The sequence below is a fragment of the Photinus pyralis genome, unplaced genomic scaffold, assembly GCF_008802855.1.
Source record: "Photinus pyralis isolate 1611_PpyrPB1 unplaced genomic scaffold, Ppyr1.3 Ppyr1.4_LG1, whole genome shotgun sequence".
NCBI classification, from domain to species: domain Eukaryota; kingdom Metazoa; phylum Arthropoda; class Insecta; order Coleoptera; family Lampyridae; genus Photinus; species Photinus pyralis.
This window is the reverse complement of record NW_022170249.1, coordinates 4699674-4714285: the sequence shown is the minus strand read 5'-3', so window position 1 is coordinate 4714285 and position 14612 is coordinate 4699674. Positions and strand designations below refer to the sequence as shown.

At 36.1% G+C, this 14612-nt stretch overlaps 1 protein-coding gene across 1 annotated transcript; it reads right to left on the bottom strand.

Annotated features, from left to right (window-relative positions):
• Positions 1-289: 289 nt before the first annotated feature.
• LOC116158674 (angiotensin-converting enzyme-like) lies at positions 290-8314 on the bottom strand. Its single transcript, XM_031471496.1, has 10 exons — positions 8208-8314; positions 6263-6533; positions 5814-6085; positions 5572-5763; positions 5410-5522; positions 5220-5365; positions 2508-2616; positions 1717-2078; positions 1512-1673; positions 290-1461 (listed from the first exon to the last, which is right to left on the bottom strand). The coding sequence occupies exons 2-10, from the start codon at positions 6529-6531 to the stop codon at positions 1299-1301; spliced, it is 1788 nt and encodes a 595-aa protein (XP_031327356.1). The 5' UTR covers positions 6532-6533; positions 8208-8314; the 3' UTR covers positions 290-1298.
• Between the last annotated feature and the right edge of the window lie 6298 nt (positions 8315-14612).

The following is a 14612-nucleotide window of genomic DNA, read 5'->3' as shown; positions in this document are numbered from 1 at the left end:
AAGTTTTGCAACTTTGGACCTACCAAAAAAACACCCTGTAAGCTATTTTTTTTAATGTTTCATATTAGATGTATTTATTTGACTTTTGCTTAACCCAGGATAAAAGATATAAAACTTCGAATCAAAATTTAAGTAATAATTTTGACAATATACTGACGCTTGCAATTTTTCTTACAAATCGAATTATCTTTAATACTACTAGTTTTTCGGATATTAACTATATAATAAAAAAGACGTACAATTACACGTAGAATTCAAAAATGCATTCAAATACAGGGGGTTCTATTTAAAAAAATGTACCATTTGGGGGCCCTACTTTGTGGGCGCACCCTGTATAATTCCAAATATTTTTAAATCTGTCTAAGGGGTTAGTAATAATTGAAATCCAAAGCCTGATGAATAGGCTGTACCATACCGGTCGTGAATTTCTGGATAGTTCGGAGTTGTTATATGCAAGAAATCTGGAAACATTCTGGTGTGGTTGGTCTGGATTTGTTGGTTAGTTTGAAACCAAGGAAAGGTGCGCTAAAATCTCCTCTGACAAGTCGGATGCTCTCTTTTATATGATTTGGGTGGGTACATCTGGTAAGGTGAGACAAGTTTAGTGGTGACATCTCATACCAAAGAGTACCCACTCTTTGCTCATACTATCTAAACTAAACAGTTTTACTATTATTTAGTATCAAATTCTTGACAGTAGAAGAGACTGTGTGATATTTCTCAAAAACTGTAGGTGCTAGCTAAGAAATCTATTTCTACACCGTATGTCTACGTGAAAATATACAAAAGCTTCACCGTAGCCTTTTAGCGCATTTTCCAACTCATGTTGGATGGCGTTCTTATGGCCACTTTTTGTCCGTTCCAAAGGTCATAACTGCTCCTACAGTTTTCAAGATATTTAGTTCATTCTTTTTGCATTTCGTAGCTTATCGCTCTGGTACATGAGCCAAGAAAAATCTTGACGATTAATTTGCGCATGCGCAAACTGAACAATGTCAACATCTTATTTCTGAACCAAAGATAGTCCTAGTAAATGCAAACATGTCGCATATTTTAATAATTATCAGATGTGGGCATGCGCAAACTGTGCAGTGTTAAATGTCTTATTTATAAGAATATTTGTGCCTTAACTTATTATCCTTTGTATACATATGTGGAAAAATGCGCCAAAGTTACTCGCTTTAATGCGAAAACTTTTTTAAATTTTTTATTTCTTTGGGGATCTAGGATAATTCGCAGTTCATAGCGTAAATAAATCAGTAATTTATACATTGTTCAATTATACACTACTTTCACATTCACCATCCAACTGGAATTTTATGTAAGTTTATGTAATTGTTTAACCACTTATACATTGGTTGGTAATATTGTAGCAATGGATCTGCCGTGATATAAGTCTTCCCTGTTAATATTTGTAGAGTTTCGGTCCAGGGTTGACTTGATCCAAAAGACATCATTTCTCTGGAATAAGAAGTTTTACTTTTAAAAAGGTTGCGTTACTGATTTAATACTCGAGCTTCTTTCCGGATTTTTTAGATCCATATATATCACACAAGTGCAGTGGAATGTACGGGCAATAATTACTCATATTGCCATCTCCATTTTTTCCACAAACTGCCAATTTACATAAACTATTAAACATGTCCACTTGCAAAAAGCCGGCCAAAAAGTATCTACAAAAGATGTTAATATACAAAAGAAGCAATAAATTCCTACCTGATATATGGTGTATTATCTGGAACGTGAAATTTAGCACCGGCATCAAAATATTTTTCCCCTCGAGTTTCTGGAGGACTTACCCCTCGGATTTTGTAATTCAAATCCCAAAACTCTTTATTGTAATTTTCTTGTACTATTCTCCCTTTAAATATATCCCATCTGTATTTGTCGATTATTAAAGAATATGGTAATTCGGGAATTTTGGAAAGAGCCTGTTGCAAAAGTAAGAAGTCCCCTAAGCCAGTGTTAAATAGCTGATCGTCTGTTATGAGACCGAGTCGATAAAGGTGCTGAGGTACCATAACGCCGTTCATTATCGCATCGCCTATGCTTTCATGGAATGCGGAGCTTGAGCCGTCCTAATAATTTATTTATATAACTAGAGTATAACGCAAAATAAGTTGTAAATGACTCATCTATACAGTGCGTAACAGATACATTCATTTTTATCTAAGTTTTAACATTTAAATGAGTAGTACTGCTCGTAGCAATTCGATTGATAGATTTTTTATTCTGAATACTCCAAAAAATTTTGATGAAAATTGTCAGGCGCTCTCTTCCTGAATACTAGACACTAGAAAAGGATGCCATGTAATCTTTTGAAATAAATGTTTGACATCTGTTAAGCTTTTAAATTTTGAACAATTATAAATGGCATGATAAATGATTTATGCGAGTTTGTTAAGTTTACATACTTACAGAAATTTGTTATCAAATGTCTATCAAATTTTTACATGTAAAATTTACAAATCCACATAAATAAAAAGAAACTTAAAAATTCAAGTTACCTGAAAGATCGCAGGTTGATTTTGATACGCCATGTAGTACTCTATGTGCCCCATTTCGTGGTCTACGATATAAAAATCCTCCATTGTTACCTTTGCGCAAAGTAACATTCTAAAATTAAAAAATGGAAATTAGTATCTTCATATCTGTGGGATGTAATAAATGCAAACATCTGAAATTTGGTAGTGAAATCTCTATCATCCAATAGCACCGGATTTCGCATTGACATTGACTAATAAAGTTTCATGTTTAGTTAATTTGTATCGTTTTCAAAGACGCTGTTAGGCCGCCCCTGGAAAATGGGTGCGATATTTACCCTTCAAATAATGACATCGGAGAGTTATGTACTTTGCAGTTTGAACTTTACTCGGCGATTTTAACCCCCGCATTTATGTGTACTGAATAATATTATGTCATTGATAGCGTATGCTGAACACTCATGACCAAAACAAGCGATAGCCATATAGGGTTATTCTAAATTAGCTCCATGTATAATTCCATAAGACTAAATTCGGGTGCATTCAAAGTTATCTCGCTCTCTCATGACGAGGAAATTCAAAGGTCGCTCACCGTTCAAAGTCCAAACGTTGCTCGTCGTTCAAAGTCTTTGGATTTTGGTCGGTCGTTCAAAGTTCACAGTTTGGTCAACCTACAAAGTCCTAAGTTTGCTCGCCGCTCAAAGTAGAAAGGTTGTTCGCCGTTTAAGACCTCCATTTTACGGTGTTATATCTCATTTGTAAGGTACCTAACCAGAAGTCAAGAGGTCAATGATCCCAGATTTGCGGTGTAATATTTCATTTTGAAGGATATCATAGTTCAATAACCTTATTTCTTCTGGCGGCATATTCCCTTTTTTAAGATTATGAAAGTTCAATGTTCCCAATTTTTTGCAAGGACAATACTCAATTTTGGTGAACCATTTGGGGTCGATCCCAACTCAGCTACAGTACAATCCCATAAGACGATTTTTTAGTATCAATGTCATTTGAAGGTGAGTTTACAAGCTAAATAGAGCCTACGACATTGAAAACCAAATAAAGGACAGCATTATTATGTTAGTGTTACTGAAATCGTTTTATTAATAAAAAATCGCGTCCACCTTTTTTCAATGACCCTGTATATTGACGAAATGGTTATTTGCGCTGTCATAATTGTAATCAGCACAGACTACAGCTTCTTAAAATATTACAATGTCTTTCAACTATAGTTCGATAGCGCGCGAAAGGCTTATGGAAAACAGTTCAAAGTATACCTTCTTTCAGAAAGAGAGTCGGTTTGCTCAACATACAGTACATACCCAATCACATTTTAATGTTTTCAAATAGTACAAGTTGAATTTCTTACAATGTTCTCCCTCTCCCTCTCAGAGAAGGTATACTTTTAATTGTTTTTTAGAAGGTATACTTTCAATTGTTTTTTAATATCTTAAGCCTTTCGGACACTATTGAACTAGTTGTACCTAAGCAATTGTCTTATTTTAAGAAGCTGTAATCTGTGCTGAAAGGACGACCAACCTTTGGACTTTGAACGGCGTGCAATCTTTGAACTTTACACCAACCTCTGGACTTTGAACGACAACCAACCTTTGGACTTTAAGTGGCGAGCAAACTTTGGACTTTGAAACGAAGATCACCACATCGTTAACTTTTGAGACTTCTATTTAGTTTTGAAAGTCATCGTCAGGAGGAGAGTGAAATATCTTTGACGGCACCTGAATTTCAGTTCATGGAATTTTACATAGAGTAGAGTTAGAATATCTATATTATCCCTATATGACTATCACTTGCTTTTGTTCACGACTGCTCAGTATACGCGATCCATGACATGATTAACATTTTTCGATATACCTGAATCTAAGGGCTTTATAATCGCTAATCCCACCAAAGTTGAAATTTGAGGCCAATGACAACACACACTCATCCTGCGCTCGCGTCCTTCCCACAAATCGTTATCTTTATTTGGATTTCAGTGTTCTAGGGTCATTAACATTTAGACCTCTATTTAGATTTTTAGGTAACCTTCCAATGACATTGACACTAGACAATCGTCTTATGGGATTTTACATAAGGCTGAGTTAATATCGACCCCATATAGTTCACAAAAATTGAGTATTAGATAAATATGACACCACAAAAAATTGAGGACATTGGCCTTTGATGATCTAAAAAAATATTATGACACCGCAAGAAATAAGGTCATTCAACTTTGATAACCTTGAAAATGAAATATGACACCACAAAACTGGGGTCATTGATCTCTGGTTTCTTTAAAAATGAAATATGACACCGCAAAATGGGGTCTTGAACGCGACTGACCTTTGTACTATGAGCGCCGAGCAAACTTTTGAACTTTGATGGTCGACCAATCTTTGAACTTTCAACGGTCACCAATCTTTGGATTTTGGACAAACAACACTGATCCAGGGATACCTATCGGTACATCAAAAATTCAGAGAGAGGTCGAGGAAGAGGGAGAGGGTGGGGGAGGGGAGGGGGAGAGGGATAGGAAGAGGGTAATGACCTAACGGGCCTCTGTGTTTCACCCTGACCGACTTTCTAAAGTCATACCCAAATGCCGAATGACCTTTGAACTTCGCCTTCACCTATGTGGCACCGCAAAAAAAGGGGTCGTTGACTTTGGGTAACCTTGAAAGTGAAATATGACAACACAAAAATAAAGTCGTTCACCTTCGGCGACCTTAAAGAAAAGATTACCTGAAATCATCACGTTCGTACAAATTAGCTGCGGTTCCATGGCAAACCGACATATTGGAATTTTCTTGAAACTTTGAATATTTCCAAAATTTCTCTGTCATTTTTGGTAAGCCCAACGAAGTGTACATATCTTCTGCTCTTAAAACCTGCGTAACCGTATTAGACCGGAGTGAGACACGATTTAGTTTACCATGTCTATTACTGTCCAGTTCTTCTGCATTAAATTGGTTTCTAGATTTACTTTCATAGTTCCGAAATCGAACAGGTTTATTAACTGCGACCAATCTTGTCCCCACATATTTCCTGTAAATAAAGAGAAACGTATTTTTGTGTAAGCACTGTGTTCGCATACCTAGCAAGTGTATTGGAATCGGACCTTTTGGATCCACGATGGTCGAACCATATTTTTGAAAGAGCTTGTGGCGTACAACTGCATGCAACAACATGTATAGGGGCTTAATTTGATCGTACAACTTAAACACTTTACTCTCCAAATTTGAAATTTCCAATTCCTCCTGCCATACTTCAGCCATACTGTTGTATCCTAAAATTTTCGACTACGAGTTAGTAAACATGCGAAATTACATATCTTACCATTTCCTTGCGCAGCCATATTCTGCAATTTAACAGCGACTGGATACAGTGATCCGATCTTAGGACCTACAAAATTGTGCCAAGTGGTCCATATCCACTTCAGCTGCTCGGCACTTAGATCCGTTCGTTTAATGAGCCATTCCAAATCAGGCTCCCCATAAACGCACTGTCCTGAAATATTAAGGGCGCGTAGCATTTCAGAATCAGAGCGGTTGAAGCATATTTCTGAATTGTAGTTTTGTGCCAATCGTCCCATTATATCCATATATGATCTACAATTATTTTTAATAATGTAAACGGAATAAACAATCAGGTAGGAATTGAGTATCGCTAGTTCTACTAGGGAAAACCATTTTACTTCAGGTTAATCAACTTGAAGTAAAGGTATTAAATTTTGTTGCGTTTCTCGATTTAAAAGTGTAGAACGCCATAAAATAATTACAATTAACCTGGACAACTCCTCAGAAAATCGCGGACCTCTACAAAGCAAATACATCATCCGGCTCGCATTAGGCGCCAGCCAATATTTTCTTACCCGGGAGTCGCACACCTTATTTTTCCACTTGTTGCGTACGACTCCCAGTTCCATAGCTCGATTGGATGTTGTTTCATCGGGAGCGGTGGCTAATTTCCATGTTAGCGACGCAGCAACCGAATTAAAATCTGATAAATCCATATTAACTTCTCTTAGCCAGACGCTTACGCTCTTCCGATACATTTCTAGGACAAAAACAAACTTTTAAATGTTTATTTGCGTATTACTTGTAGGTATTGAACTTTTGGAAATGAAACGGTTTTTTTCAATTTATGGAATTGAATTTAGCCCATCCAATAATCATGCAATCATGACAAGGCCGCCGTAGTGCAATAACAGAGCTCTCGCTTGATGTGAGAATTCCAAGTAACAATTGGTAACAATGGACCACCGAATTTGGAAATTCTAGCCCATAATTAATCATGAATTTTAAGACTACTCCCAGATTTTTATGATGACCAGAAGCAGAGAAATTAATTAAAGAAGTTTTAATTTTCGAGCACTTTGATATTAGTTAGTTGGGATTTCCAGCTTGCTTTAGGAAAGAATCCTTTGATGTTTTGTCATTTTTCATAGTGTGCATTTAAGCGTTAGTAAATCTTTATCTACCGTACCGTTTGATTTCAAGGCGTGTGTAATATTTATCTTTCGGTTGATCATAATGGTGGTTTTGCTTTGCTTTCCTGCGTCTTGTTTCCCAGTAGATACCGTTAATTATTCCGTTCTCGCTACCGTTTCCGCGTGCCGTAATTTTGTTTTAGATTATTTGCTAGTGACCGCCGGACCCCTGGAGCTTCTCCGTTTCTCCTCTTGGTTTCCAAATTTCCGACACCGTGTCCGACCGTTCTTGACCAGGAGCAAGGATCGATCCTGATGGCGCTCGAGATAAACTGTACCGTTCCAATTAGACTTTCGCACCGTCCTGCGATGTGCTTGTTTGTGGTAAAAATCACAATAAATTCGTTAAGCCGCTTGTGAGCAAGAGGCGAAGAGCGCACTTTCAAATTTATTTTTTCAATTTTAATAGCCCTTATGGACATTTCATGCCTTAACGAGAATAAAAACATGAAATAATTTTTAATTTCTGATCGAATGACACCAATACCAAGTCTGTAAGTGGTGTGGTTCCGTAGCCTTTGTAACTCAGACAGACAGCAGACATCAAGAGCGCAAAAGTGCACTTTTTATTTTTTGAAAGTGAAAGTCCACTCAAACTATCTCTATTAATAAGAAAGTTGACATTATGCAGTCTGCGTATGCACACATTAATCGTCAAAAACTAAATATCGTGATAACTATAGGAATCGTTAAGGCCTCGGACGGATGGAGAAAGGGACCATAATAGCGCGTTCCAACATGAGTTGGAAAATGCGCTACAAAATTGATCTCCAGAGACCCCATCCGGGCCCATCTTCAAGGTTCTTGTGTAGTAAAGGGGAAGCAACCCGTCGGTACGCTTAACCAATATGCACACTGCAAGACGAGCAAGCCTAATGGCCAATTACGTTTTCGAGCGAGGTGAGGTACCAAGATAAATTTGGTGACATTTATCAAACACGTGCTGAGTACTAGATATACAACGAGTCATTTATAATTAACGTTGGTAGGTCCCAAAATTTGCTTTTAAAATGTTTTACGGTTCCCTCCCATCGTCCGCCCCTTTCTGACCATGTCGACTGCTTTTTACTGGAAGGCGCTATTGAATAGCTTAATTCATTATATCTTGAACAAGTATAAGTAAATAAAGAGAACTAGGTAAGTAAGGAACTTTTATAATAATGGAGAGTTTAAAATGTAAGCAAGCAATTGCAACCGTGGATCAGTTGTTGAAAAACGGAAAGTAATTTAATGATACTAACCAATTTTTTGTTGGGACTCTGAACGTACGACGTTTAGATAAAATGCGACCACTACCAGGACTAACACCAAATTACACTTGGCCACGTACTTCACTGTAATTCTTTGAACTTCCATGCTCAAATGAAAAAGCGCAAATGAAACTGAATATTTTCCTCGATTAGGTCAAACTTTTATATCTCCGTACGAAAGGCTCGATCATGCGCTTCTATTTGTTTTTCATTAAATGCAGGTGTGTTAACAACTTCCTATCAGGTTACTCTCAGGCAAACTAAATCGTAAAAAACTTGAGCAATTACAATTTCGATTTTAAAAAAGAGGTTAACTAGCAACCTGTAAAATAAAGGGAGGGTATATTTTCATTAATTATTAAATAGCATAACTTTATTGAATTCAGAAGCTGCAGAGCTTCCTAATAATCAACAAATAACGTATTAATGAAGTTCTACAGAACCTTGAGTTGACAAATCCGTTTCCCTTTAGTCGTTTAAGTAGGAACTTTTGAAGACAAAGTAAAATTCAGAACTTATGGGTAAATAACGTTTGTTGTTAAAAGCTTTGTATAATAGTTAGACCATCAACAGTATAACTTGGTATACAAATATATTCTCTTCCTACGAAAAAATTTAAAATTAACGTTAGATACTTAAATTAAATAAACATTCACGCATGTTAAAACAAACAATGGTGTTTATTATAAAGCATTGTTATAAGGCTGAAGAAGATAAGGCATAGTATGCCTTATGAAAGCAATATTCTTAAACAGTATAAATTCTCGCAAATGATTTTGTCGACGTAGAGATGAAAAGTTGTACAACGAAAAGCGCAATGAATTTTACCCAAAATCGTCTTGAAACCTTCATTTTCATGCCTACTTTATGTCAGGAAGTGATAGTTTCCATGACAGAGGCAGACAAGACTGACTCACGCCGGCGCGGCGTGCTTGGAGAAAGGAACAAGTATAAATTGTTTCTTGGTAGATGATTAATAAAGATAAATACATAAACATTTAAAGGCCGCCTGGCATACATTCAAAATCCTCCGTTACTCCATTCCGTAGATATTTGCACTGAAAGCTTTGAGATGTCTCGTCCTCACGTTCCACTTGCCTTTTTGAGTACCCTCTTCCGACACTTCGTTGTCAAGGTATTTGCTTCGACTTCACCAATAGATATGTGTCGTCCAGTCGATTAATTTTGTCTTTGAAAGTACTTTCCTCCGACAAACCGTTTTCCAGATATTCACTCTGAAAGTTTTAACATCAATGGATATAGACGTTTCAATTGCCCTTTGTGAGGACCCTCTTCCAAGAATCTGTTCTTGAGCTATAAGGAATTATTTATATCACGATAAGGAGTCGAGGAGGAGGTTGAGACCTTTCATTATAGTACCATGATGGATAAAACCAGTCCCCCCCCCCCTTTGATAAGGAATCAGAAAGTATAATACCCCACACGCAGCCGGTCGACAATTAAAAATTGAAAAAATCTTTAATTACAGTTTTTTAATAATCCAAATAACCTGGTCGTACAAGATTTGCGATAAAGGTGCACTTAACAAAAACACAAAAGCAATCACTCACAGCTTCAGGCAACTTCACCCCTTCTTTAATAAACTGAACTCAATGACTCGAACTGGCTTGATAGATAAGATAAACATTTTCGGTGGCTGCTAGGAGGGTAGAAACTTGACTTTCATAACTGCCTTGTTTATTTGCACTCAAACTAACGTTTTCTGATTCGTTTTTAAAACTTTTCACAACCTTTTACTACTTCATTTGACGATAACTTTAACCTTTTATTAAGATTGGCGACCTGAGGAATTCCAATTAACAATAGGTGTCAATTGGTCTACCGACTTTACAAATTGCAATCCGGCCAATGAACTAAATGCAATTAATAGTAGCTAAATAAGTTGCAGTGAACAGGTCTCAAAAGAAGCGTTCTTAATTAATTTGATTTGAATTTTAAGACCAATTACAGATTTTTACGTCGTCAGCAGGCCGCACAATTTAGAATGCAGTTTTAATTTTTGGACAGTATTAACCGAATACTCCGGCCGGTCCGGAATTTCCTACGAACGTATTTTGTATTTTGGGGAATTTATATAAGATAAACACTTACTTTAGAGGGGATCTTTTTTGTCTTTTGCATCTTCGCAAGTGACGTTTCGTAAGTAACGTAACTTTGAACTTTTGCGTAAATTTATTTTGCATTCATACCGTTTAATTTTTGCTTTTACATTAAGTAGCAGTAGGAGCGTGTCCTCTACAGCTTTTGCGTTTTCTGGCATAGTAATTTCTACAGCTCCATTTTAATGCAAGGTAAGCTTTTTGAAACTTCCTGTTTCAGTAATTATAGGGGGGATATTGTTTCGCTTTCCTGCATTTGATTTCCCGTAGACACCGCTAATTTGGGTCTTATTGCATTCCCGCTAGTAAGTTTGTCGCTATTTTGTTTTAGTTTTTCCGAAGTGACCGCGATTACTCTGATTCGGTTTACCTGAGGCTTCCGAGACCGTCCCGCAAACCACTGCTACGCCGACCTTACCATGGTACCCCTTGGTGGCACCCGAGTCCGTCCGTTACGCCGACAGCACATCCAGGTCATCGCCGACTTCCACTACTATCGTCCGCTCACATGATTTAGTTACTATAATTTGTAAATTTATTTATTTTTCTTTTAAATTAAATTGTAATCATTATTCGGCTAACGCATATTTCATTTTTCATGCCATTTGTGCGCAGATTTACTACCGAAGTTCGTCCCTGGAAAACTAATAGTCGCAACAGCCTCGTTTTTAAGTCGATTCCAGTATTTAAAAGAACACCACTTCATATCGTGCATATCGTAAAACACCTGCGATAAGAAAACGTGCGTTAATTAAATTTCGTCTGATAAAAACTCCTTGTCGCAAAAGACGAGGTCCCTATATACGTTTAGGAATTAAATACACAAATCTAAATAATCAATTTACAAAAGCGATACAATTTGAACAAGAATTACGCAGTTACAAACAATTCCAAAAGGAAAACAACACTGAGACACAAATTCAAATACCATAAACCAACTCTGTGCTTATTCGTAGATAATTTAATAAAATATTCTCATATACATGGTTTCCAGTCGTTATTTTCGGTGTTTAGACCGAAATAATGAGGTTGTTTACACAACAATACCAATTACATTAATAACATAATGCTATTTTTTTAATATAACGAAAAATTTCTCTATTGCAAGAAAAGTACATTTATTAAGTAAATCGAGTATTGCGAGCAACTACTTATCAAAAAGCTCAAAAAATGCAGTCGCTTGTTTTGCGGAGGATGGCGTGGAAGACCTTTCAAAAATCTTTTCATATAAAGTCAAGGAAAGATATGTGGGACATCCTGTACATACAAGTTCTTTTTTTATTTTGCACACATTTTTGGCATTCATGAATCTCGTGTTTTTTTTTATTTTTCTTTAAATGACATATCATACATAGAACATGCTGCAAAGATACCAACGTATATTGGGTTTTTCAACAATTTCAATTTTGTTGAATAGTAAGGGTCATGTTCCTTTATGACTTATAAGAATGTCATTGACGAAGGTAAATAGAATTTAGTTTACAAACAAAACCGTTTTCAGAAGGACGCTTATTTCGCATTTAGTCGATTTCTTTGGCCCATCATTTTGTTGTTAAAGATAATTCATTTCTAAACTGGCGTTGTGTGTATTAATATAGGATGTTCCGAAAATTTTTTATAAAAATGTTTTTCTCATACTTTTCAATGATAAAAGGTACAAATTCAGTTACAATTCCGGTTTCTACGTTCTGGAAAAAACCTCAGATACATCGATTAGTAACGTGAATTTAATTATGTGATGTATTTATTTACAATTAATTAAGAATAAATTCATAACAATCTTGAAATGGAATAGTCTATAATAATAATTATTATTTATCAGTCACAATTTATAACATAACACGGCCGGGAGCTTAATACTTCACTTCGCATCGATGTTAGATGTAGAATATTAACGTGCATTTAGTGATCCTTGTCAGCAACACATTAAATAATGGGTTATTTGGTCGATGTATCGATGTCAAATTACAAATTGATTGTTTAAGTGTAATTAATTAGGTACCTACTTGATAGCTAGTAGGCGTTCAATCATTTTTGAGAGTAGCATATGCTGACACACATTTCAATTACCTTTCATGAGATTAATTAATTAGATATGAATAAATATAATCTAGCTTATCCAGATAGAATAATTCAATAATACAGCTTATTCATATTGGGCACGTAGCAATATGAATACCGATAGGCATTTGGAAAAAAATATTCGTAATAGATGGAATATATAAGCTCACCAATTCTTAGGAAAGTTACACGTTTGTAATTACACTTATACTTTCTACACTTTTGATGCTTTTCCGATAATTATGTTAAGTTTAATGAGCTTTTGATGTTAACTGTCAGTCATATTAGAATTATAAAGGGTAAATGTGATGTTTTAACATATTAGAGTTCCTAAAAATAAACTGTAAGAAAATAGTGTATAAGTAGGTACATAATATGTTATAACGTCTAATATTTTTATATGATAGAAGGTTGAAATAAGTTTTAACAATATTAAATATCCTGAAATATTTTGCCCTTCTTGCGTCATGTAGCGTCCCAATTGCTACCTACATTCTATTCCACAGTATTTGTACTTAGACACGCCATACAAACCCAGACTCCCTTTAATGCGTAACGGTTACAAGTGTTCCAGAATTTCCGTTGTTGACAAACGTAATTTGCATTATCCCTAGTGTTCAATCCAGCAAGCCTAGTTGGGGTAGTTGGTTGGAAATAAGAACAAAGTAGCTTTTCACGATTTTTCCTTTATTAGCACCTTACACTGTATTATATTTAGTGGACTGATTCCTTACAACTGGTGCTTACTGATCTCAAAAACTCGTCAAAATAAGAAAAAAATGCAAATATGTGCGTGGTCTAAAGGAAGCCATTTTTGTTATACAGGGTGGCAAAGTTTCAATTTTGTTCTCGTATTTTGCGTTTTCTCTCTTATGTTCTGGGATAATTGTTACAAATTTGATAGATCAATTATTTTTTAGAATCTCTACAATAAACTATCAAAATAGTTGGTCGCAATGTATAGGGTGTTGCATTTTCTTTGTCACCCGCCGGTACCTATAACGAAAACGACGGCTTTTAGGCCATGCATAAATTTGTATTTTTTGTTATTTTGACGATTATCACCCCCTGAAATATCTGCATTAAATTAATTAAAGCCCTTCATAAAGGTTCATTTATTACCAGCGAACTTCGTACCGCAATGTCCCGCTAATTGCCAATTCAGCGGAATTGAACATTAGGTTCCCTATTTGTAGGTTTATGTGTTCTCACATTTTTTTGAAAAGCAAAGTTGTAACAAAAATGCTACAGAGTTTTCCGAAGGGATAACCCGTCTGCTATTTATGAATAGCTTTGGATTTTCACGTCAGACATTAAACATGAGTAATTTTTGCGCCCCTTCTTGTCTGCGGCGTAATGGCACCTACACACGCGGCGTTTTTCTCGGCGTTTTGGAAGGCGGCGATGATCGCCTGGCTTCTCATCGCACTGTCCTACACACCCAGCGTATGCGGCAGTGCTTCCATTCAGTTACTTCCAGACGTGCCTTCCAAACGCCAGCATCCAAATGGAAAAACGTGTAGCTGCAGCGGTAGTACCTAATCATTAACGAATCTTCCAAAAATACTCGTAAAAATAGAAGGCGAATATAGGCAAAAGAATGGCTTTTGCAGCGGGATACGCGATCACATTTAAATCTTGTGAATGAACTTAGTAGTTTCCCTGATGACTTCAGAAATTATCTTCGAATGACACTTGACAGAAGATGCATTTAAATTGCTTTTGGAACTGGTGAAGAACGATTTAACCAAATCAGAGACTATTATGCGAAAAGCAATTACTCCAGAAGAAAAGTTAATTGCAACTTTAAGATACCTTGCGACCGGGTGCAGCTTGGAAGATTTAAAATTTTCCACTCGTATATCTCTCCAGGCTTTGTCATTAATAAATTAAACAAATATAGCAAACGAGCTCCTGGGTATGGCTATAACATGTGCAACACCAAATTTTAAACCTGATGTTAGTTTTGCTTTTATTTAAAGTGTATATATATATGAAATTTCATTTAATTGCTTCTATAAATAAGAAAGTTGGCACTGCGCATGCGCAAAACCAAATTTTGAAACAAATTCTGACAAAAACTCTTTAGTGTTGGCCATTTTGTTAGGTGATGGAAGCCCAGAAATTCAGACAGAGCCTGAAATCAACGGCGATGGAAGTCGGACTGCTGGGAAGTAAACAGCCGCTTGAACCTACACGCGGATTTTTTGGAAGG